This window comes from Triticum urartu, chromosome 1 (genome assembly GCF_003073215.2).
Source record: "Triticum urartu cultivar G1812 chromosome 1, Tu2.1, whole genome shotgun sequence".
Classification (NCBI taxonomy): domain Eukaryota; kingdom Viridiplantae; phylum Streptophyta; class Magnoliopsida; order Poales; family Poaceae; genus Triticum; species Triticum urartu.
In genome coordinates, this window is record NC_053022.1 from 525,790,961 (window position 1) to 525,816,348 (window position 25,388).

General features: G+C 44.6%; 2 protein-coding genes and 1 pseudogene across 2 annotated transcripts; all 3 read left to right on the top strand.

Annotated features, from left to right (window-relative positions):
* The first annotated feature begins 234 nt into the window (after window positions 1-234).
* Window positions 235-919, top strand: LOC125525609. The gene is made up of 2 exons (XM_048690624.1): window positions 235-393; window positions 538-919. Exons 1-2 carry the CDS (start codon window positions 262-264, stop codon window positions 733-735), a joined length of 330 nt encoding a protein of 109 aa, XP_048546581.1. The 5' UTR covers window positions 235-261; the 3' UTR covers window positions 736-919.
* Window positions 920-2,418: 1,499 nt separating this feature from the next.
* Window positions 2,419-7,130, top strand: LOC125525503 (probable LRR receptor-like serine/threonine-protein kinase At1g05700). Its single transcript, XM_048690509.1, has 12 exons — window positions 2,419-2,579; window positions 2,665-3,720; window positions 3,843-3,981; window positions 4,136-4,207; window positions 4,357-4,428; window positions 4,507-4,587; window positions 4,722-4,882; window positions 5,031-5,275; window positions 5,359-5,485; window positions 5,710-5,778; window positions 5,877-6,069; window positions 6,448-7,130. Exons 1-12 carry the CDS (start codon window positions 2,468-2,470, stop codon window positions 6,935-6,937), a joined length of 2,817 nt encoding a protein of 938 aa, XP_048546466.1. The 5' UTR covers window positions 2,419-2,467; the 3' UTR covers window positions 6,938-7,130.
* Window positions 7,131-10,558: 3,428 nt separating this feature from the next.
* LOC125533048 overlaps window positions 10,559-25,388 on the top strand; it is a 32,936-nt pseudogene continuing 18,106 nt past the window's right edge.

Consider the following 25,388-nt stretch of genomic DNA (forward strand, 5'->3'; position numbering starts at 1 on the left):
TATCAACTAGTCATAGTAAATGCCCCCAGACTAGAAAGATTGATCAGAATCAATCCTCATCCAGACTCAACCATCTGGCTAATCGAGGTGCTGAACTTGAGATCTTTGGCTCCATAATAGACGACTTCACTAAACTCAAGCTTGGGCCTGAAATTTCTGAGGTAGCTGTGGCCATCTAATCTAAGATTCAGTATTACGCATCATGTTAGTAGGCTTCTTTCTGATCCTGTTGTATGCTTATGCCTTCTCTGTTATCAGGGAATGGTTGCTGGCAACTTGAAAGCACTGACGCGCAGCGTCAAGGTTTTGCATCTCACATCTAGTGGCCCTAATCTTGATGCAGCTATAGTCTTCCTCAAAATATTTCCTTGCTTGGAGAAGCTCTACATCACGGTGACTCTTCTTTCTTCGATAGTTTTTGGTGTTAAAACTAGCTTCATGGCCATTTCATACATTTTTCCAATGAGTAAATCCTTGTTTTAGTTGTCAGGTGAGGGTCAGTTTTTCTATCGTGTAACTGTTTTTATTTTGTTTCAGTCATGTCCAGGAAATGATATGGAGAATGTGCATCATCTTCAACCACAAGATCCTATTGAATGCCCCGATCATCTCAGAGAAGTTGAGTTGAAGTTCTATGTTGGCAGCAGATCAGATGTCAATTTTGCCAAGTTCTTTCTCCTGAATGGTAAAGTGCTCGAGTTAGTGAGATTTGGTGTCAAGGACCAATATACTTAGGCATGGGTAGCTGATCAACACAGTCAGCTACATGTTGATAGCAGGTCTTCTCCAAATGCTCAACTTGAATTTACAGCTGCTGATGGTGACAACCTTTTGACCATTTTCTGTTCTTGACGGATCCCTCCAGTGACCTTGTGGACATTGTGGACAAGGTTGACTAGATTGTCGTGCCCCTTCAGATTTTTTTGTGGCGCCTTTCTTGTCACTGTGCAAAGCTGGAAACATGGCACTTTGTGACTTGGGTGTGATGCTTTAGAGATTGTCATGCAACTATTTTACTTGTCATGTTTTTGAGATGTGGCATGTCTTTGGCATTCTAAATTGCGAATGACCGCAACCTAGTTGTTCATTTTGATTCAGGAATTAATGTATGGCTTTGAAATCTTGCTTTGTTTGGGGGGGAAAGAATATTTCGTTCTTCGAAAAAAAATAGCAAGTAACTTAATGAAGCACTGTTCTGTTGCGTAATCTTTTTTTGTGAGAATCATAGCTTATGCTTTGAGTAACAGGGTGAAGGAGTAAAAGCTAACATAGTTTATGAAAAATGATGGGTTGTTTGTTTTTAAAATCCCTATTTGCTCCCTAGTAATTTGAGATATCAAATCTACTGCTTGAGTGTCCTGTATGCAATACTTTTTTTTCGAGACCGTATGCAATACTTGACCGTGTATGTTTTTTGACCGTGTATGGACATCATGCTTCTGCTAGATAGCTCCAAAGCCTCTCGGCACGGTTTCTTCTGGCTAACATCACTGCTGATGTGGAGCTTTTGGTTAAGACCTGTGTCAGATGCCAGCTTTACTCCAGGTAGCCTCATATGCTGGCTCAAGCTTTGAGGACCATCCCTATCACCTCGCCCTTTGCCATGTGGGGACTTGATATCTTGGACCGTTCAGGCCGGCTACTGGCAGATACATGCATTTTCTAGTTATGGCGGATAAGTTCACAAAGTGCATTGAAGCCAAGCCCATCAGGAGAGCAACGGCCCTCAAGTTTGGCAGAGATATGATCACAAGATTTGGCATCATGTATGGTATTATCACTGACATTGGATCCAACCTCTCGCAATGAGAATTAGCTGAATACTGCCAGGAGGAAGGAATCTGGCTCATTGTGTCAGTGGCTCATCCGCAGTCCAATGGGCTCATCTTGCAAGGCCTCAAGACAAGACTTCAAGTACCTAATTTGGAGAGCAGTCGGCCGCTGGGTTGAAGAGCCTAGACATAGGCATAGTGTCGGTCTTCCGGTCTGCTATGGTTTTACTATTGCTGTTATGTCGTTTTTATTTTCTAGTTAGACTATTGGAGTGTCGATGTGTGCATCTTAGCTATGTAGAGAACGGGTGTTGCTCAATTGTTTCGTAGTATCTGATTATACTACCTTTTCATTTAATAAAAGCGTCCTTTATCACAAAAAAGAGCTCCAGACTCATATCAAAAGTCAACCTTCTAAGCCTGAGGAAAAGGTGAGAAGTCTAGTCACCAAGCTTGGGGCATCCATGCACGTCCAACCAGACCCAGCAGGGTGGTTGACTGACTCAGGATGCAAGTCAACCCATCACCCATGTGATCGGGCCCAACTGGGTAATTAACTTGTACAACACCCATTTCTATGAACTGATTGACATGTGGTGTTTGAATTATTAGTCCTAGACAAGATGGTTAGACTTACGTTTGTACGTGCATATAATCTATGTCCCAGTGTATAGCTGCTGGCACATGCACGCACCATGGAAGGACAGCTGCGGAGAGCAATGGCGGCCCGGTGGCTGTTGCTGCTTCTTCTGGGCATCGCGGGCGGCGGCGGCGTTCTTCAAGTCCATGGGCAGGTCGATAACTTAGGTGAGCCCATCGTACATGCTTGCGACGTTTCATGGCATTACCTTCACAAACATTGCCACAGCTTATTTTTGCGTCCGCCGTGCAGGTTTCATAAACTTAGACTGTGGTCTGCCAGAGAGCGCCGCGGGCTACGTGGACGGCGTCACCAAGCTGCGCTTCACCTCGGACGGAGGCTTCATCGACGCCGGCACCAACTACAACATGTCATCCGAGTACATCACGCCGACGATGGGCAGGAGCTGGCACAACGTGCGCAGCTTCGGCGGTGGCGCAGGCACGCGCAGCTGCTACACGCTCCAGTCCCTCGTGGCCGGGCTCAAGTACCTCATCCGGGCCAAGTTCTGGTACGGCAACTACGACGGCCTCGACAGGGCGCCTGTCTTCGACCTGCATGTTGGCGTCAACTACTGGACGACCGTGAACATCTCGAACGCCAACACGCCGGTGATCTATGAGATCATCGCCGTCGTCCCTGGTGAGTCCGTGCAGGTTTGCCTCGTGAACACCGGCTCCGGGACGCCGTTCATCTCGGCCCTCGACCTGAGGCCCCTCAAGAACGGGCTCTACCCGATGGCCAACGCGACGCAGGGGCTGGTTCTTCTCAGCAGAGCCAACTTTGGCCGGGACGATGGCGTGGTCCTTAGGTACCCCGACGACCCGCACGACCGCTTCTGGATCCCAATGAGCAAGCGGGCGGAGTGGACGGAGGTCTCGACGGCCAAGAAGGTGCAGAACATCGACGACGATAGCTTCGACGCGCCGTCCGCCGTGATGCAGACGGCCATCACGCCCGTCAACTCCTCCAGCCCCGTCGTGTTCAGCTGGGACGCCGAGCCCAGCGCCAACAACCCAGATCCCGGGTACATCTGCATCCTGCACTTCTCGGAGCTGCAGCCTCTCCCCGTCAACGCGGTGCGGCAGTTCTACGTCACCCTCAACGGCCAGCTCTGGCTCGGCAAGGGCTTCACGCCGCAGTACCTCTACACCAACGCCGTCTTCAGCAGCTTCCCCAACAACGGGCACCACCAGTACAACGTCTCGCTCAACGCCACCGCCAACTCCACGCTCCCGCCCATCCTCAACGCCCTCGAGATCTTCTCCGTCCTGCCCACCACCGGCATAACCACGGCCACTCAGGATGGTAAGCAAGCGGTTATGTTCTTCAGATTTCAGATGTAGTGTCTCACTCAGGACGATCAATGAAGCAGTTAATTATACTCAGCTGACAGATTTTTGTGTTGCTGCTGCTGAGAAATGTAACAGTGTCTGCCATCGCGGCGATCAGAGGCAAGTACCAGGTGAAGAAGAACTGGATGGGCGATCCCTGCGTGCCCAAGAATTTCGCGTGGAAAGGATTGGGTTGCAGCTATGCTGTTTCCAGCCCACCAAGTGTCACAGGCTTGTGAGTTATATGTTTCTGAATGTTCTGTTTCCTGTTAAAAGTCTTGCGAGTTATAAGTTTCTGAATGTTCTGTTTCCTGTTAAAACTTAAAAAGTAGTATTAGTAGTAGTAACCGGAATGAGTTTTCTGAGCTGCAGTTGTATATATGCTGCAGGAATCTATCTTCCAGTGGCCTCAGCGGCAACTTGTCATCTTCGTTTGCCGGCCTCAAAGGTCTACAGTACTTGTAAGTTTTTTTCTTTTTATGTAAGTTGTAAGTTTTTTTCTTGGCAGTAAATACAGTACTTGTAAGAGAGACTGTTAAGCTAGTCATTGCAATGCTAATTTTATCGAGAAGCAATCAAATTGTTTAACCGGAATTTTGCGAGTTCATAGGGATTTGTCACGCAATAATCTTACGGGCTCAATTCCTGACACCTTCTCGCAGTTGTCGTCGCTCACACTTCTGTAAGTAATCTGTGGTATGTGCTTTTTAAATCCATTCGTAGTAAACTTGGCATAAAAAACCTGTTGTGTTTCATTCAGAGATCTGACAGACAATCTACTCAGTGGATCAATACCTCCTGGGCTTGTGAAAAGAACTCAAGATGGCTCCCTAACACTTAGGTTAGTACCCTCTAGCATCACAATTTTTTCAATGGTATAGTTCTATGATCTTATTTGACCTTTCTCTTCAACATACATTTTATATATCTTACTTAATCAATATGATTTACTTATCTTTTTCTTTCATTCGCTAGATATGGTAACAATCCGAACCTCTGCAGCAGCGGAAACTATTGTCAGCCTCCACAAAAGAAGAGAGGCTCTATGGTTGCCGTCTATGTTGTTGTTCCCATGGTTGCAGTACTAGTGATTCTGCTACTGTCAGTTCTCATTTGCATGAGAAGGAGAAGGCAAGGTAAGAAACCATGCAAAAATACATAACACTAGACTCAAGACTGCAAGTGTTCTTAGAAAATAAAAAGTTTCATTATCCCGGCCTCTTCATCACGAATGCAAGTGTGAAGTGATTAAGTAACATCTGTTGGTGTGATTTCTGTATGAAGGAAGGACAAGCGGCAATATCAAGCAACTAGATGAGGTGAGTATCATGGGGCACAACTCGTTGCGACTTGATAACCGCCGGTTCACATATAGTGAATTAGAGGCCATCACAAACGGTTTCGAGCGAGTAATTGGTAAAGGGGGGTTTGGGAAAGTTTATCATGGTTCGTTGGAGAATGGCACACAAGTGGCTGTCAAACTGCGGTCTGAATCTTCAGATCAAGGTGAACAAGAATTCTTGGCAGAGGTGAGAATTAATGTGATCTGCTCAAGGTTAAGTATACTAATGCGATTCAGTTTGGTAATGTGCATGGATCTTTTCGGTTTCAGGCTCAGACCTTGGCAAAAATTCACCACAAGAATCTTGTTTCCTTGATTGGCTACTGCAAAGACATGAAATACATGGCTCTTGTCTACGAGTACATGTCTGAAGGAGCCCTAGACGAACATCTTAGAGGTATTAATAACATTACTCAAATCATCAAACTTCAAGCCTGTATCAACATAAATACTACCTCTGTACCAAAATATAAGACGCCTTTGCAACTACAAAAACGTCCTATATTTTGGTAGGAGGGAGTAATATTTTTATGTAACATAAATATATATAGTTGTAAAAGTGAGAAGCATCTGAGAAAAATACCAGTACATGTGATTCAGCTTATTATATTTGCATTGCAGGGAAAGATAACACCATGAGAGCTTTAACCTGGAGACAAAGACTTCGTATATCCTTGGAATCCGCACAAGGTAAGCTTTTAATTAGGTTTTACCACATCTCATTGCATATAGAAGACGCAGATTTGCATTGTGATGTAGTTGATGATGTGTCACGTGGATGCATTCAGGGCTTGAGTATCTGCACAAGGGGTGTAACCCGCCCCTCGTTCACAGGGACGTGAAGACGTCAAACATCTTGTTGAATGCAAACCTGGAGGCTAAGATTGCTGACTTTGGCCTACTCAAGGCTTTCAATAGCAACAGCGATACACATGTTTCCACAGCAAGGGTGGTTGGCACACTCGGTTACCTTGACCCTGAGTAAGTGCACAATTGTCTATTGTTTCAGATGATGCTCTAAAAACCTTCTCAGCTACGATGAACAACTGGAGTAATATATTTTCGATTGTCTAAAAGTTGGTGCGATTCAACATACATGCAGGCTCATAATGTACGTATGATCAACCTTTTCTCCTAGGGAGAACAAAATTCAGTAAACAGTCCCTTAAATTTGAAATTTTGACATTCAACTTAGCCATTTAAGCAAAAAACCTGATTTACGCAAGAATCAAATTGATTTCTGGATTATCTGCAAATTATTGTGAAATTCGTTTGAGCCAAAAATATCTTGAAGAACTTGACCTGCATGATTGTTCTTGAAACCAGACCCATTGACGTATTTCATACATACTTTACTAGGTACCATGGTACATTTCAGCTGACCAACAAGAGTGACGTCTTTAGCTTTGGGGTAGTGCTACTAGAGCTGGTCACAGGGCAACGACACATCCTGAATGACCCTGAGCCGACGAGCATTGTTCAGTGGGTGCGGCAACGCCTTGCCCGTGGTAACATCGAGGATGTGGTGGATGCGCGCATGCGTAGTGATTACGATGTCAATAGCGTGTGGAAAATTGCAGACACCGCGTTGAAGTGTACATCCCAGAAGCCTGGAGAGAGGCCCACGATGACTGAAGTGGTAGCAGTGCTACATGAGTGCCTTGAGCTCGAGGCTGCACACGACAATGTGAATGCAGGGTTTTACACGCCCGGGAGCGGTGGCAGCATGAACGACTATGGTCGGTACGACACTGGCATGTCTACTGATGTGAGCCAGAGCAGCACTGCATTCGAGCAAGAGCATTTGGGCAGGGTGTCTATAGTGTCTACTGGTCCAGCTGTTAGGTGAGGATTTAAACAATGATTAGTTGATTGCTTCCACCTCTCTTCTGCGAGTATTCTTTGTTTTCACTCAAGGAAATTCAAAATTTTCTTACACGATAAATGTCGTTATTATTAGAGGAAGTGAAAATGTACAAATGTTCAGACATTTAATGTGTTCTGTTGGCTTTTCTAGACAATATGAGTGATACTGAGATGAAGTATATAATACTTGATGTATCTTGATTTTTCAAGTTTAGAAGATGACTTGACTAACGAGGATGAAGATTCTCTATTGGGTGAACCGTACAACATCATCGATAAGTGTGACCTTTTTTTGATTCAGATGATAGTGTCACATGAAAATGTGATGGCAAAATAATCTTCGTCGAGAAAGCACAATATGATTTGCTAAGAGAAAATACAACCTGAAATAGTGACGATCCTCACGTGGTTTATACATAAAGATAACTAGATTCTCAGATAAAGGAGAGGCACTCACCTTGTTGGCTTCTAATGTGATCTGTATGCTGATTCTTCTTCCTGTTGGTGTGGTTAGGACGAAGGCGTAATGGCCTCGACAGCAGAGCAGCGGCAGCAGCCGACTTAGTCGAGGTAGGCAACTTCTTCGGAGTGGTTATAGAAATACATAATTGACATCGGTGAGAGGCAAGGGATTAGGTTCGGGAGAGGGGGTTGGGGTGGGTAACCTGTGTGCCTCTCAGTTAGGCCGGAAATGATGGCACACCTGGAGCAGGGGAAAGGGGCGTGGTGGAAAACAGAGTTGCAAAGTGGAACGATTATATTTTAGATAAGGCAAAAGCTAATTTCCTGCCGACTGTCCGTTTGCAACAGATCTGGACGAAATCAGGCAACGTTGGATCCTGATCGGGCGGCGGTCCTACCACACCATGTCGCTGTCTGCCTGCCCGCTTCTACGTGCTGTCCTTGTACATCCCCGTGGTCCTCTGAATGCGGTGTTGGCCCCCCTCTCTCTCCATGTGAGCACATCTATCGATGCTACACGTTACCAGTGTGTAATACGTAGTAGAAAAAGAGGATTAGCAACCGGCAGCATGCATGCATAGCTAGCTAGTAGGTACACTCTTAGCATGTAGTATTATAGTCAGATACTAGTAGGTACACGCATGTACTAGTAGTACCATTTTTTTATAGAGACAGGCTCATTGAATGAAGAAGGAGAGAAATGTTGTATGCGGGGAGGGGAGTTAGAGCATGCTTAGATCCAAGGGACTATTTTTAGTCTGACTAAAAATAGTCCCTTTTAAAAGTTAAAGTTCCAAGCACCCCTGACTAAAGAGAGGTTAGGATAAGTCTTGAGGCTAAAAATTTTTAGTCGTAGGAAACCTACTAAAATATGTATTAGCCCTCTCTCTTCTCATTTAATTCCTCTTCTTTAACACATGCGAGTTCTGGATTGAAGGGTTTGAAGGATAACAAATGCTCAATAACTTGATTTTAGTCTCTTTAGTATTGGGATCCAAGCATGGGTGAGGCTAGCAAGTTTTAGTCCCACTACTTTTAGTCATGGGACTAAAACGTATCCAAGCACCCTCTTAGGCAATGGGCTAAACATGTACATTTATTACCGCCAGCTGATCTCACTAATGTCAATGAAAGAGCAATTTGGTTTAGAAAGCAGCCCGGTACAAATATTGTCATTTTTTTACCAAGAGTTTTTTGGGTGAAATACACCTTAATAACTTTTGTGTAAATAGTATAGTAATTAAACACATCTTATTGGATAACTTAATACACACCGTGTTAATTTTTGACATGGGGAAAAGGTTTTTTTCAAACATTTTCTTCGATAACTTATGTGTACATAATATGATAATTTACGCACTTGTAGTTGATAACTCACGTACAAACCATCATGGTAATTTTAACCCCGGGAAGAAGTTCTTTAACCCATGGAATCATGCCTGATGTCAGCTATTTCGTCTCATTTGTATGCATGCATACTTAAATCATTTAAACTAAGTTCACTCGTGCTATGATGGAATGAAATAGCGATTGTTTCATACACTGTGCAGGAACCGCGTCGTTCGGTTATGTTGATTAGAAACGGATAGCACTGTCGTCCTTTTTGTAAATAGCATGATAATATAGGTTCCCAGACTTCATAACTTAGGTACAAACACACGGTAAATTTGACCGTGGAAAAATATTGTTGAAAACATAGCACCGATAACTTCTCTGTAAATAGTGTGATAATATACGCGCCCCGGGCATGATATCTTAGGTAGAAACACCATGATAACTTTGATCCGTGAAAAAAGTTACTAAAAATATACTCTGGTAACATCCCTTGGTTGGGGGTGGGGGTGGGGGTGGCTGATGAAATATCCCCTGATAACTTTTTCGTGAATAGCATGGTAACTCACACATCGCAGACCTGATAACCTATGTGCCTCGATCCTAATAACTTTGGCATGGGGAGGGGGAGGGGTGGATGAAATATCTCTTGATAACTTTTGTGTGAACAGCATCGTAACTCACACATCGCAGACATGGTAAGTTATGTTGCTTGATCATGATAACTGTGGCGAGGGGGTTGTTTAAAAACATATCACCGATAACTTTCGTGTAAATAGTTTGGTATTATACACATCGTATACGTGATAAGTTGCATTGACTTTAACCCTACCTGATAAGAAAGTTAGAGAAACCAGGTCTATGCCCCGGTAATATCTATGTAAACAACATGATAACATATGTAGTACATGCATGATAACTTAGGCCAGAGGTGATAACTTTTGAGCCGAAAAAAAATTGTCGGAACGTATCAACATGTGTCTAGTTTCGAAGGTCTAGTTGCGATAAAACTTTTATGTGAATATTAATTTTAAATCGGATGAATGGTTTGAGCTACAAAACATTTTAGAGTTTTGAAATAGGAGGAATCTAGGATGACATCAGCTATTATGTCTTCTATAGTTCATTTGCATCTGGGGAGAAGGTTGGTTTCTATACCCCGATAATTTCTATATAAACAAGACGGTAATTTATGTACCATAGATGTGATAACTTAGTTGGCTTGGGCCTGGTAACTTTTGCCCAGAAAAAAATGTCGTTGGAACATATCAACATGGGATCTAGTTTCGAAGGTCTCGTCGTGATGATTTTTTTTATGTCAAAGCGGTTTTTCAATCTGACCATCTGTTTAAGCTACAAAGTATTTTGAAGTTTGAGACTAAAGAGAATCTTTTGATGACATCATCATGTTTTCATAAGACACATTTAACCAACGGTTTGCATGGGATGGCAAGATGCTGCATGCTCTCGCCGCGTATTGCATGCACATATGCTTGTTAGACAAGTGATTTAGTTACCCTAGGATACATCGTCCGGATCTGATGCTTAACATCCGACTGGTTGGACGTTAGTCACGTCCTTTAGATAAAAACTGTTTGACGCAGTCAAAAGAGGCCTTATTTTCATCTCGTAGGTCAGCATCAAGGGCTCTTGCTTGTCGGGGGTCCTTAGCCCTTTGATTCAGAATATACGAGTTGCTTCGTAATGCAAGAAGGTAATTAGGGACACAGTCCATCCCTCCTTCCGCCGTCGGCGGCCTATAGCCCGGGGGCTGACGGCGGAGGTGGGGGCCTTCCCTCTCTCCTGCGCCATGGGGGCGGTGCGGAGCCTCGCGGTGTCCGGTGGCACGGCCGATCGGCCTTGGTGGCGTGGCGGGCCTGCCTTGACCAGCGGCGGCGCGGCGGCCGCCTCGGCCGAAAGCGGCAATGGTGGCGGGTGCGGTGGCCGGCCCTGCTTCAGGCAACGGCCTTGGCTTCGTTCGGCGGCGGCGGCCGGATCTGCGGCGACGGATCATTTGACCTCGGATCGGCGGTGGCGGCATGGAGGGCTTGGTGGTTGGGTCGGCGCCATTGTGGTTTGCTCTCCGGACAGATCGGATCTGGCCAGTGCGGCCTGCCCGATGTGCGGCGGCTCAGATCAGCGTCGACCTGTGTACACGATGCTTGATGGAGGTTCTTCGAGCGGATCTGGGTGAAAACCTCCTTCTAGGCTTGATGCCAAGACCGGCGTTGGCCGCACTCTTTTGTGTCATTACCTTCTTGAAGGCATCGACGTGGAGAAGCTCCAGACCTCTATCCGCTACCTCTGGGGAAAACCCTAGATCAGTAGATCGGATGATGGTGGCGCGTTGGTGTCGTTTCCTCCTTGGGGGCATCATTCTTGGAGGCGTACACGGGATCGAGGGACCAGTGGGCGGTTTTTTTGGTGGAGCGGTGCTTCATCCTACACATTGATGACGGCGGATCTCGGCGGCGTGGTGCAGTGGAGACTCGGCGCCCGATGCGCGGTGATGGACTCGCGCAGGAGGAGCTAGTTGTCTGGCGTCATGGTAGCGTCGATAGCACCATGGCCTGACAAGGTAGAAGCATCAATATCTGCTCTGAAGACGGACTTGTGGAAGATGGCGGCGACGACACATGTGATTGCGTCAGCCAGTTTATGCCCCAGACCCGGTATGTGGCTCGGCTAGGGCTTCTGGCTTTTGATGATAGGCTTAGGTCACTACAAGAAAGCTGTTAATGCATGACGGATTTCTGATGACGTTCTCGAAAACTGTCATGGATGGACTGCTATAGCCCCGCAGGCCCGCTCAAGCCCGCTCAAGCCCGACTAACAGTCTCGCGTATAAAATGCTAAACCTAAACCTGCTCAGCCACTCCTCCCTCCCTTCCTCCTGCGCAGCCAGCCCCCAATCTCTCTCCCACGCAACTCCTTGCGACTCCACGGCGCCGCCGCCCGATTCAGGCGACTTCTGTCAGCTATGGCCGGCGCCCAGCACACCCCCATCTTCCCCTCGCTCCGCTCTTTCCTCCCCTCCGGTTAGATTCACTACGCCCGGCCACCAACGCTCGCTCTCAACCCATATTCTTAGCTAGGGTTTCGTCGCCGGCGTGGCTCTGGCGGATTCTCTCCATCCCCTGCCACCTGCTGGATGGTGCTCCTGGAACAGGGCCGCGCGGAGGCCCTCCTGCCGTAGGATGTGCTGACGCAGCGCGCCTGCAGCGGCTGTTCGGGATGAGTGCGGGCACGACAGCCTTGTCCCCGGTCGATGATGGCGGCAGTGCTCCTTCTCGTCCTCTACCTCCAAGGACATGCACCGGTACAGCTCAGGCACCCCCGTCCCCAAATCCCGTCCACCCATCCGGCGTTGTCTAGCTCATCCTCACGCTCGTGGATTCGCCTCCTCCTGTACGCGACACTTGAAACATGGACGTGGTGAGCTTCCCTTCTCTCTACCCCCAAATCTGGATGGCACTAGCATCTGTTACATACATACATATGGATAAGCACCTTGGTTTGGTACTTTGGTTCAGTTTGTATTCAGTCTGTATGCGTCTGGATGTGAATGGCACTTGCAGTATATGGCCGCTCCTTGGTTGTCCATTTGTATGCGTACATCAGTATGTAAACGGCCACTCCTTAATTGTTATTTTGAACAAAACTGCCCCTTAATTCTTCATGTACTGAAATGAATCCTTGGAAGCTAGCACTACATGTCTGTTGTTGCTGTCGTCTTGTACTACATGGCTTTTTCCAATTTAATTTCAGTCAAGTTTAAGTGAATATAATCTCCTTTGATCTGATGTTTTGGTCTGAATATTTACATTTTAATTATCATGTACGTACTAATGGATTCTCAGATATTTGGTCGGTGTTATCTTCTAAAATAATAGTAAATGCAATCCTTAAATAGAAGTAGAAGAAGCATGTCCGCAAACAGAATTGTACATTTTCATTCCTTTATAGAAGTGTAATATATTATTTCTTGAAAACATAAAGATTTCAAGTATAGCGTCAGAACAAAGATACAAACTGTAATTTCAACATCCGGTAAATGACATATACAGCGAGTTGGGCGTGTCAAATGTTGACGTACAAACAGAATACATTGGATTAACCATCTACTTTTTAGAACAGTTCGGAACGTAGCTCAGTTGCTCACATTAACAAAGATAAATATTAAAACTGGTAATGTTTGCAGTGCCAATTGAAGCTGCCATAGACACGAATGAACTGGACAATTGTACTCTTGCATTATATTTAAGGCATAATGTTAAATCCAAATAATAGACCTGCTATGAAACTGAATAAATTTTATGATTTTCTTTTTCATAGTTGAGAGGCAGTCCTTTTATCACATGGGGACATATCTCAATAGATTTCTGAATGCTCTGGGAGCTAGAAATTGATGTTACATTCAGACCTCTTAACACGGCACATATGATTGTCAGACTAATTTCTTTGATCTGGACATTGTAGTCGGCACATCTCCTGCCTGATCGACGTTGATACCTTTATCCTCAAGAAGAACAGGATGAGATTGAGACCCTTCCATTCTTCTGCTTGTTCTATTCTTGATGTGAATTAGCTAGGATGTAGAGTTTTGTCTATTAAAGGTTTGGACTATTGTGTGGTTTCAGTAAAATTATAACTGCCTGAATATTAGTCTGTGCGTAACATCTGAACTGGATCATGTCCTTGATATCATGCATCGCACTGTTACACAACTAGAGTTGCCATATCTTGGTGGACCATGTCCTGGTATCATTTATCATTCCCCTGAGTTTATGGGCCTTATAATGAATGCTATTTTCTGCTTGCTTGCATTCAGAAATGAGAATAAATTATTTACTGTATTGGATGCTCCTCTCCTCTCTTTGTTCGGTTCTGTCTTTTTTTCTCTTCCCGGTTTGACATATTGGAAGAGCAAATTATGTTATGTTCCCGGCCCATCTCTTTCTGCTATCTTGCTGCTGCAAGACCTGGGAGTTTTAGTGGCTGATATAATTTTGACAATTTTGCTGCAATATCTTCAGTTTCTCTATTGATTCGGACAATTTTACTGCTGCAATAGTCTGAAGCAGAACCTCTGTTCTTTTCATTTGTGCAGGAACTTTGCTCCCATCTAATCTGTTTGGGTTGTGTAAAGGGAAGAGAAGGGATGAGAGCAATGTCTGGTTGGGTTTTGTCAAGGGAAGGGAAGAGGGTAATGACATGGAGCAGCTGCAAGGGCATACTAGGAGAGGAGGGTCGACCCCGACGCCATGGAAGGTCTCTCTCTCTCTCTCTCTCTCTCTCTCTCTCTGTTAATGAGGTAACATAATCATGAGCAAATTTAAATAAACATGAACAATTTGTTAGATTCATCTATCTCTTTTCATTCCGTAAGTTGGAGCTTATTAGATGTGAAGTAGATTCAGAAAAATTGTCCCTTTTCATTTGATGCTTGTTTGCATTCACACACTAGATGGCCATGTGAAGAAATTTACATGTGTTTGTCTAATATTGCCTGAAAGTCATGTCTTTAAAATGTTTACGCAAGTTGTTGATGCTCTTCTGCTCTAGCCTATGCTGGTCAAGTGGGCAGCTTATAAAATTGGTATGCACAGAAGTAACACGGATAATACGATCAATAGGTTTATGATAGAAAAGCTTTTCTGTATATCCTGAATGAATATAAACGATGCATGATCATTTCAAGCTGCACTTCCCTATCAATTATTTCATTGTTTATCAAGCATTTTCAAGTTTCATAGTCCACTACATTACAAATTTTGATTTTTCATCTAATAACAAATACATAGCTTAATGTTCAATGAATAAAACTAAGTGTGGGCGATCTCTCAAGGAAACTGTATCATATTCTTTGTTGAAAGTTTCCATGCCATTTGAAGTTCATTTGGCAAGCAAGTATCATTTACTATTTGTCAGCCCTTTGAGATGTAGTTGCAACATAAACATTGCCGCTGCTCGTCGACCCGGATGACATAAACTTCAAATGTTCATGTGTCAACAAGTTTACACATCATGGGGGGATATTGTTTGTTAGTGACATGCCATTTCGTTGGCAGGTTTATACGGCCTCAACTACTGCTGCTATATTACTTGGAGTTCTGTGATGTGTATTTTGTCACTTTGTGATTTGACTTCCATTTGACACACTTTTCTTTGGATTAATTTTAAGAAACCACATGTTTACTCTTGTTTTATAGTAGATACAATGTTATTCTCATTTGTAGGCACTATAAGATTTAGGAATTCTGGACAATATGTAATTTTTTTATTTTTGTTGCAATTCTCTTATTTCTACTGTCCATTCATATTTGCAAATATCTAATATTCTTGTAAATATGGTAGGTAAGATTGGATAGCGGCTACTTGGTGCTGCCCATCACAATCAGCCACAGGATGATAGTTGCCATCAAGAGCGTCAACAGCAAGAGCCTGAATAACAACACCCTCAATAGTTTATATGTTCTGATGTAAAATGGATTGTACTGGTTCATAACTTTGCTGTGTGATATATGTTCTCAATATATGTTGTATGTTATCATTTTGTAGAGGATTTTTTAGACTGCTATGTTTTAGGTACGTACAGATGGATGTGATAAACTTTGTAATGTTTCACACCTTGCAAATATTTTTTGTTGGGCCAAAATTGGCATTAGGAATTGTGTAACGCATTATGTTAAAAACATACTGGGTCAAATTTCGGCCAAAAGAAATGGGCTAATTGTCTCAACCAAATTTAAACTGTCCTTTAAATTTTGCCTAAATCCATGATTAATTTTGTGACAAAAAATAGTATCCACGTAGGCAGCCACATCATTCGAATTAGCCAACTGAAAATCCTACGTGGCGTTAGTCCATGACGGATTGTTCCGTCACAAAGACTTGGGCCTGGGGCAGATCCATGACGGCCAAGATCTGTCATGACTGGTACGGTACCAAATTATGACGCGATATACATGATGGATTTCAAATCCGTCAAGGATGGACACCCATGACAATTTTTCGTTTATCTGTGACGGACTAGATCCGTCACGTATTAACAGATTTCTTGTAGTGGGTGAGTGGTCTGAGTATTTGGCCTAGCTAGCACCCCGTCATCATATGGATAGGAGTAGTGGCATATGTTGCCAAGATGACGGATTCAGGCATATTGTTGCAATATTTTATAAGGTCCTCGAGAATAATCAATAAAGTGGCCGCATGCATCTCCCAGATGCAAAGGCCGGGGGTCATCCTCCTTTTCTAAAAAAACGAAGGAATGAATGGGAAGTATATCGACATCAAGTAGGAGATTAGCATGCTTCGGACCTTGATGTCATCAATCTCAAGTTCCTCCTTCTATGCTTTGAGGCCATGTATGGTGTTAAGATCAATTTCAATGAGAATGACGTTGTGGTTTTAGGTCTACTCGGATGGCGATCAACAACAGATTGTGGACAACTTGAACTGCAAGTTGTCCTCCTTCCACACTATATACTTAAGGATGCCGCTGTCTGATTCAAGGGTACCTTGAGTGAGTTCAGCCTGCTTATCGGTCGGGCTCCATCTAGGTCGGAGCCATAGTGTGGTCATTTTACGCCCAAAGGGAGTAAGGCAGTTTGTATTGACTCCTCCCTATCTAGGCCGAGTTCTTTTGCCAGAATCTAGGGATTCTGGGAGAATCCCTAGATTCTGGCAAAAGAACTGGCCCCTACTCTCTTCATGTATATGATGGGGTTGTATATCCTGCTGGAAGGGGTTCTAACTAGACCTTTCCCAGTACTTCTAGCAAGTGGCAGATGGCCGGCAGAAGTACCATATGGTCACTCGGCCGATGTCTGCATGCCAAAGGACTTGGTAGGATAGGCATTATTGCGTCTCATTGTATGAACATGGCTCTTATACTGAGATGGGTGTGGTGGACACTTCGTGGGGATGGAGCATCATGGTTACAACTAGCTCAAGCAAAGTATATGCAGGGCTCACCCCTCCTTGCCTGTGAGTGTAGGGAGGGGTCCCAATTCTGAAAGTCCATCCCCAGCGGATTAAGCATGAGATCTGCAATGGGCTCTCTGTCTCCATTGGCAATGGAGAGTGGAACCTCTTTTGGCTTGACCCGTGGGTGGGCGGGTCTCTGTTGTGTATCGAGTTCCCAAACGTGTTTAATATCTGCTCAAATTCGACGGTGTTGGCTTCCACAACAACCCACAATGGATATTGGAATGTCTTGTTTTGAAGGACATTTGGCCCGTGGAGACCGTGGAGTGGGGCATGCAACTTGTGGGCTATCTGGACACCGTTTCTTGGCAGCTGACCCCCTCGGGACGCCCCCCCCCCCCCCCCCCTGGAGTGAGCCAACAGTGAAGATCCCTGAGGGGGTCAGCTGTCTCACGCTGTCTTGCGTCGCCGCCAACCACTTGTGGTCTTTTCTTCTTTTTCTTTTATGTTTCTTTTTCGTGTGTTTGTGTTGTTGCCCTAAAAGACTAATTTATTTTGATACGACACTTAATTTTGTTGGTGATGATAGTTATTTATAAACCTTGTTTCAAGAGAAGGCAGTGTCAACTCTCTAGCCCCGGTTGTCAACTAAAGTCTACTTTTTCGTGAGCCGATCAAGTCGTGGCCTCCTCGTGGGTACTAGTAAGTGTGTACGTGCAACGCACGTCGCACGTCTCAATCAAACCATATCAAATTTTGCGGGTATAAAATTTTGAATTCAAACTTTAGGATGACACAAATCAATGGTAATAGACTGGCTGAACAACTTCTCCACAAAGAATGTAAGGGCGTAGCCTATTTAGTCTATTCCTACAAAGATTTCAGAATGTTTATTTTCTTGGGCGAAAATCAAAGTAACATATGAACATTGTCCAAGTGGACATGGTGTCAATGCAAAGTTGGAACAAAGATGCACAAAAAATAGGAGTGTTGGCTGAACTAAATTAGTTTTCTTCTTGGATTCGAGCTGCTTGTTATCTTCAGAATTTGAAGGCTCGGCGGCTGCGGTAAAGCCACCCATGCCATAGTGGGCACCGCCTGCGAGCAGGAAGAGTCGGATTTTTTTACCCCATTCTCAGTTTATCTCAGCTTTTCATGGAGTGAAACTACAGTTCAGACAAACAGTATCTATTGTGTATATAGTTTTAGAACATCTAGAAGCTAAAAACAGATCAATAAAGCGTTAGGTTCATGGTAAGGAATTGGAGAGAGGGAATATAACATTTTCTCTATGACATGAATGGCATGCAAGCAACCCTTTCTCTACCTAATGCTTAGTTCTGTCAATATTAAACATGAGTTAAAAATGTTGCCGTGCTTCAACATCTTAGCAGAGCAGAAAGGCTACTATTCTAGAATGGGACACTATACGGTATAAGGAAATTGGGCATGTGCAGATCAAGGATTATAATAATTATTGTTTCGCAAAGCTAGCCAGGACTGAAAAAAGAACCCACACAAAATTTAGGATGACCAAAGCCACCCTTCCTAACTAAGATGAATATACAAGAAATGATAAATTAACACCGGATACATAAGTAAGTTTAATGGCTAAAATGAAGGAAATGTGTAATGTCATGGCGCTTTTAGTTATTCATGTGCAAATTCAAAGCATGATCTGATGAAAGACGCAAAGATTCAAAGTTATCAGTTGATACAAAATGTGATGAATTGTATCAACTATGCGAAAAAGAAATTAATACAATGTAGCCTTTCTGCACAATTCAACAGCAAGCAGGATGCACCTTATTAGAAGAAAAGCAACTACATAAAATCCTGGCAAATTTAAGAAGAGAGAGATGTCGCTAAGATCTGTTGAAAGATCTTACCAGTGCTTGGAAAGGAGCCAATTGTAGTAGCAGTTGCGATGATACACTGATCTCTTCAGAAGCTTTCTTGCTTATTCACACTTCTTGAGTTCAGTATAAAACACATGAGGATTTAACAATCTAGTTGGTTGTAGCTGATTTTTCATGTGATGTTTTACCGAAATGTTGAAGTTCAGCAATGTTGTTTCATGGTTCAATAGGTCAATGTAAAATAATTATGTGGCGGTCAAGTCTCCATCCCATGTTATTTACAATCTCAAACAACGAAAGCTCACTTTCTACAGTTCACCAAAGGTTCTAAGTTACTACTTTTTACTGAAAGATCTAATGTCTGCTGATCTCTCTCAATCTTATGGCTGAGATTAACATAATTGCAAAAGGCAACATCAACTCAAATTTTAGTCTGCATTGGAAACCATCAAACAATTTCCAGCAAGATGTTTTTCGAAGGACAGAGGGAGTATATGACTTCCATTTGTCTAGGAATAATGCAGGTAAACCTACACAAAGAGCACACATACATGCGTCCATACATGGTAATTTCTAACTGCTCATGATGTGAAACCAGAGGCATAAAAAGGTATAATTTCCATATACGGATGAACTTCCCATCAAAGTCTAGTTTCAAAACGTGTCTGCAAGAAAAAGGAATAGATAGGAAATTAATACTAACTGAGTGACCAAGTGGAACATATATGTATATAATCGTCACAGCAGTATTCTTCCTGTAGTGAGTGTGAAGTGATCCTTACTCTTTGTTGCCATGAGTTAAACATGACAAGTGATACTTACTCTTACCCCCACCTGCACCTCATTCGCATTATTGCTCTTCCGTCGTGGCCGTGCAGCCGCTGCCGCTGCACGCTACACATGTGTTGTTGTCCGCCGATGTGCCGCTGCTCCCTGCCGCAGTCGCCTCCCCAGGCGCCCCCACAAGTCACAACCATTCAAATCCTCTGAAACATCATTCCGTTTATTCACAAATTTTACTTCAGAAAATATTTAATAATAAAATGGTGCTTCATCTTATGCGAAAAATGAAATATCCGTAAATATAACTTCATGGACTGTAGTGTTAATAAAAAAATTACATCGCAATAAATTTTTAAAACACAGAACTGCACCGAAAAAACCGGATCCTTCCATCTAGGAAGGTGATCTTCATGCCCTTCTTCCACCCCGGCTTGACATCGATAGTAAGGATCTCCTCCGGTCGGATGGTCTTTCTAAAAATAGTCGCCATCAGGAATTGGCGTTTAGTGTTTATTTTAGCACCTAAAATAAGTTTGTTGTTCTATTAAAGACATGCACCCAAAACTGAAACTACTCCAAAATGACTGAGCAGGCTAAAAATTGAAGGTGGCTTAAATATTAGTAAGAACCGACCAGGCTGAACTATTTGATTGAACCAACAGAGATGTTGCACTGCTAATAATCTATCTTTAGTATAGATCATGGACAATGGTGGTTGTCGCTGCATCTACTAAAGAAATCAAACGTACCCAAGTGGTCAACTACACATTTCTCAAGTTTAATCTTGGGAACACATGTACCTCATACTAACATTAAATAATTCAGAATGATTGAGGAAGCTAAAATCCAAAGACGGCTTAAAATTCCTGAAAACTGTCAAAATCAATAGTACAACTGAATTGTCAGATGAAAAAAAAGTAAATAGCATTTATCAAGTTTAACCTAAACCAACTAACACAGTCTCAATATTCAAGAATGTAGTGGCCCTTGATTCTCTTAATCAGAGATAACAAATAACCACATGTGTACAACAGAGGGAAGCAAAGCATACTCATATGTGTACCACACTTGAATTTCCTGTAAATATAAGAGGGGGTAGGGAAAAAAGATTACTTACAAAGATTCATTCGGTAAGAACTGAGCGGTGAAAAGTTTCCACTTATTATCCCATATCTCACCATGAGCACCAATACATCAGTGACGGACATGAAATTGCAACCACAAGCATCGGTCAATATCGATCTTGGTATATGTATGTATGTACCTTAGCATGGTCCTCGCGGTTGGTTCGGATGAAGGTGACCTTTCCGTGATTCCGTCCTTGGTGGTGAGGCTGAAGCTGTCTTCACCGGCGGCTTGCCTTTTTCATATGTGTGTGTGCTCCTGTAAGAAAAATCCATCCAGCTGTCTGCATATCTACTTCTTGTGTATGCGCGTATCTTGACGACGTCATCGTCGCATAGATGTAATCGAGCCACCGCCGCCTCCATCGCCTTCCAACTGCTTCTCCCTGTCAACCCCTGACTGCTGTGGGCGGCGGCAGGGCAACCCTAGCGCCCGATCCAACCCCGTGCGCCAGGCAGATGCGGGAGCACGCTCGCTAGCGAGCACGCCCTGTGCCGCCGCCAGGCCTCTCATTCTCCCCCCTCTCCTGAAGATGCGCCTCGGCAGGCCGAACGAATGCATGCGAACGCCATAATGCTGAACGTGGGCCATGCCGCTGCATGCAGGCCTTTAATCACGCGAATCAGTTAAATTTTTGCTCGCAGCGGAACGTTTCGTCCTCTCCATGGATAGATGGCAGAGTTTCGTCCGCTTCTCTAAATTGCTAAATGTACACAGATGAGGGTTATTAACGGTTAGATCTAATTAGGTGGATCGAATCGTGAGGTGGTATTTTATCTTGGTTGTTTCGTGTACGTGTTTTTGGGTGCGTTTAGAGAAAAATATGTTTGCTTGTTTAATAGTAGTAGAGAAAAGTGGTGGCGAGAGAATTCAGGCTAGAGTAGGGCCCACTCCTGAGCGACTCGCCGTAGACGCTTCGTGGTGTCTTCCCCCCCCCCCCCCCCCCCCCCCAACAAAGACGCTAACTAAGATTGTACGCACGTCACTGAAATTTTTTAGTATTGAGTCCTGTTGGATATGTTGGGCATGTGTGTGTGCGCGCCTAACCACAACGGAGAAATCAACGCCACGAACAATGGCGGCCACGCCATGGCTGCTTCTTCTCTGCCTCAGCCTCGCCGCCGGAGGGGCGGAGCCAGGAATTCTGACATGGGTATGCGAAGCTAAAAAAATTTTAGTGTGAAGCAACACTCTAAGAGATAAATGTTTACAATCATGAAAACTAAATTTTAATTTTTAAATTTGTTGCAACAAGATTTTCTATATATTATTTATATTGCAAGAATATAGCCAGAAACAAGATTGAACTCTACATAACCCCTTCTCAAAGCGACAAATGATAGCGCCAATACATGTAGATCAATCGATGAACTTATGGGATAAATGTAATCCCCAATACTGAATTGGCAATTTCGTAAATTGAAATTACAAAACTCACAGTGCGAAAGCCGATTAGCCGACGCAGCTGTTAGCGGTTGATCGCTGCCTGCCGGACGAGTGCCGCCGCTGCCGAGGACGAGGGCAAGCGCGAGGCGAGACGAGCACACACGATACTGCAATTCGACGCGAGGATGCCGGATGCCCCATCGATCGTCGGCGATCTGGCGATCAGCAACGTACTGGTGCGCTGATATCCTATTAGCGATGCAAACTACCCAGACCTAGGCTGCTTTTTTTCTTTTTGGGGATTCCCAGACCTAGGCTGCTATCAGCTCTCTCTGGATGATTGCAGTACCCAACAGGCCAAGTCAAGGCCCAGTGTAGCCAGCGAGCCCAGGTAACGAAGCGAGGCGCTGGATCGCTTCTTTGCCGAAATTTCATGCGTGGTAGGTGTAAAATGATGGCCATGCTTGATATATATACATATACGGGTATATATACTGAAAACAATTAGCAGAAAATATTGGGTATGCGTTGCATACCCTTGCATTAGGCTAGCTCCGCCCCGTACTACAAGCTCGTGCCCAGCCTGACAGCAACGGTACGTACTTATATGCGTTCTCAAAATTTACTACAGTAGAAGATCACCGCAGGTTGACACAAATCACGGCGCAGTACATCATGTACAATTTCACTTTGTGCCCTTGTCCACACAATATCATCAATTTATCTCATATATCTGCGCGTGTTCGATCGATCGCGCGCTGTTTGCACCGCAGGATTCATAAGCATAGACTGCGGACTGCAGGGGGAGGAGGGCTATGTGGACACGGCCACCAAGCTCTCGTACTACCCGGACACCGGCTTCACCGACGGCGCCGGCACCTGCCGCAACATTTCGGCCGACTACATAATGCCGTCCTTGTGCAAGTGCTTGTACACCGTCCGCAGCTTCCCAGCCGGCGCGGAGAACTGCTACACGCTCCGCTCCCTCGTGCCCGGGCTCAAGTACCTCATCCGGGCCAAGTTCATGTACGGCAACTACGACGCCCTCCGTCGGCCGCCTGTCTTTGACCTCCACATCGGCGTCAACCACTGGCACACCGTGAACATCTCAAAACCGCATGTGGAGAAGTCTGTGGAGGCCATCCTTCTGGTGCCAGACGACTTCGTGCAAGTTTGCCTGATCAACACCGGCGCTGGGACGCCCTTCATGTCTTCGTTGGAGCTCAGGCCGCTCAAAAAGACGATCTACCCGCAGGTGACTGCGGCACAGGGGCTCCTGCTCTCTGAGAGGATCAACTTCGGCCAGATTGATGAAAACAACGTCATCAGGTGAGTCAAAGACGATCGCAAACTTCCCTATGTTGTTTCTATGCATATCATGACCTTAATTAGGTAATACCTCTGTTCCTAAATATAACACGTTTTGACGGTTGAAAAGGGTGTATGTTTTAACCGCCAACGCGTTCGATCAGGTATCCCGACGATACACATGACAGAATATGGACGCCTGTGGTCAGCTCTGGAACATATACCGGGGTATCGACGACGAGCAAGGTCATACCGGACAGCCTCTTTGAGGTACCGACAGCTGTGATGCAGACGGCGATGAAGCCACGAAATGTCTCAAGCGGCATATCGTTGTCTTGGGACCCTGAGCCCCAACCCAACAATCCATCGCCAGGGTACATCATCATCATGCACTTATCTGAACTAGAGTTCCTCCTGTTCAATGTCACACGTGAGTTCTCAATCAACACTACTAGGAAAAGGCATGCTAGTGGCGTACCGAATTTGCCTTCTAATGGCGCGCTACCGGTGCGCCACTACCGGTGCGCCACTGGCATCACGCCATTAGAATTAAATTCTAATGGCGCAGTGCGCCATTAGTATCTGGTGTTCTAATGGCGCACCGCGTAGTGCGCCATTAGTATAGCCTGCAGTGCGCCATTAGAATGCCTTTCAGGGGGCCATATGTACCCATGTGCTTTGGCATTCTAATGGCGCACCAGCAGTTAATGCGCCATTAGTGTGATGATCACAGTGCGCCATTAGTATGAATATTAGGTTTTTTTTTTGCTTTTCTGATTTTTGCACAGGTTACAAAATATATTATTGGACAGAATATAGACAGCAGCACACAACAACATCAGATTCATCGAATACAATAGAAGATTAGTCTGCGAATACAATTCATCATATTAGTCTCCGAATTCAAAAGACCGAAAAAGATAAAACATTACAAGTCTCAAGACCGTGAGTATCAAGTTTGCCTTCACATTACAAGTCGATATCGATCATCTAAACTACCATCACATAGAAGAGAGCTGTGGTCATCACGATGAGCATCATCGCGATCAAACTGGTCTTCATCCGGTTCCTCCAACGCTCCCTCCTCTCTCCCGCTAGATAGCGGGCGTATCTACATTCGGCCTCCGCCCTAGTGGTGTACCCTTTGTAACTGTTACCGCTGAAACGGTGAACCTGTCTCCGACACTCCTCCCAGTCGTCGTAGACTCCGGGAACCTTACCCTTGTACACGACATACGACGGCATCTCTATGCACAAGCCAAACAACAGACAATACATAAGCAATATGTAAGTATGCAACAAAATGATCGAAAGAGAAAAGCAAGACATTAATAGCACGATTCATGGTCCTACTAATAAATAGCATCGATTACATCTAAGTTGAACTACTGTCCAAACCAAAGAGACATACGAATTCATTAAAGTATAATTACAACATGAGCCAATCAATGTTTCAGAACTACACATCACTACTTTCGACTCGACTCATCGGACAGGAGCGTGGATGAAGCCGACGTCTGTCGTGATGGTCATAAATCGCGGTCGTTGTCACCCTGCATTTGTAGCGTTTCATCTATCTCACTGTTGGACGGTTGATATCTGAGGAAGAACTGCCCCGAGGTATGAAGGACATCTTGATGGATGATGTCCGCAAACTCCGACTGGATGCGAAAGAATTCTTGTCTGAGGTCCGCGTCCTGGACTGCCGACAAGCTCGCGACCCAATCTTTGAGATTATCTGGTAGCAGAAGTTGATGATGGTCCCTTACGATCGCCCGCATGTGATGGAGGGTGTAGTAGGCATCCTTCTGACCGCCAGGCGGCTGCTTGACACAGCAAAACTTCGTATTGTGTGAGAACATGTGCTTGCCGTACTTACAAACTGCCCTAGTGAAGGTGCCTTCAGATTTGGTGTAGCCGGGGAGAACATCATCAAGAACTTTCTTGACATTTGTGTAGTCTATGTTGGAGTTACGGTTCGGGTCGAAATACGTGGCCATGGAATATTTCAGGCTTAAGAGGATGAGTGTGCAATGTGTGTCACTGCACAGAACACACAATGTAAGAAAAAAAAGAACGATCGAAATCTAAGAAATCATATGTTACGGGGCGGTTAAGGGATGACTTACTCGGGAAAGTAAGGCACAAGGAAGTTATCATTATCTGCGTTTGCCAGAATGACGCCTTCGAGGTGTGAACTCGCAACTTGGCGGTCCCCAGCGCTGCTCAAGTGCTTGGCACGCATGTAGA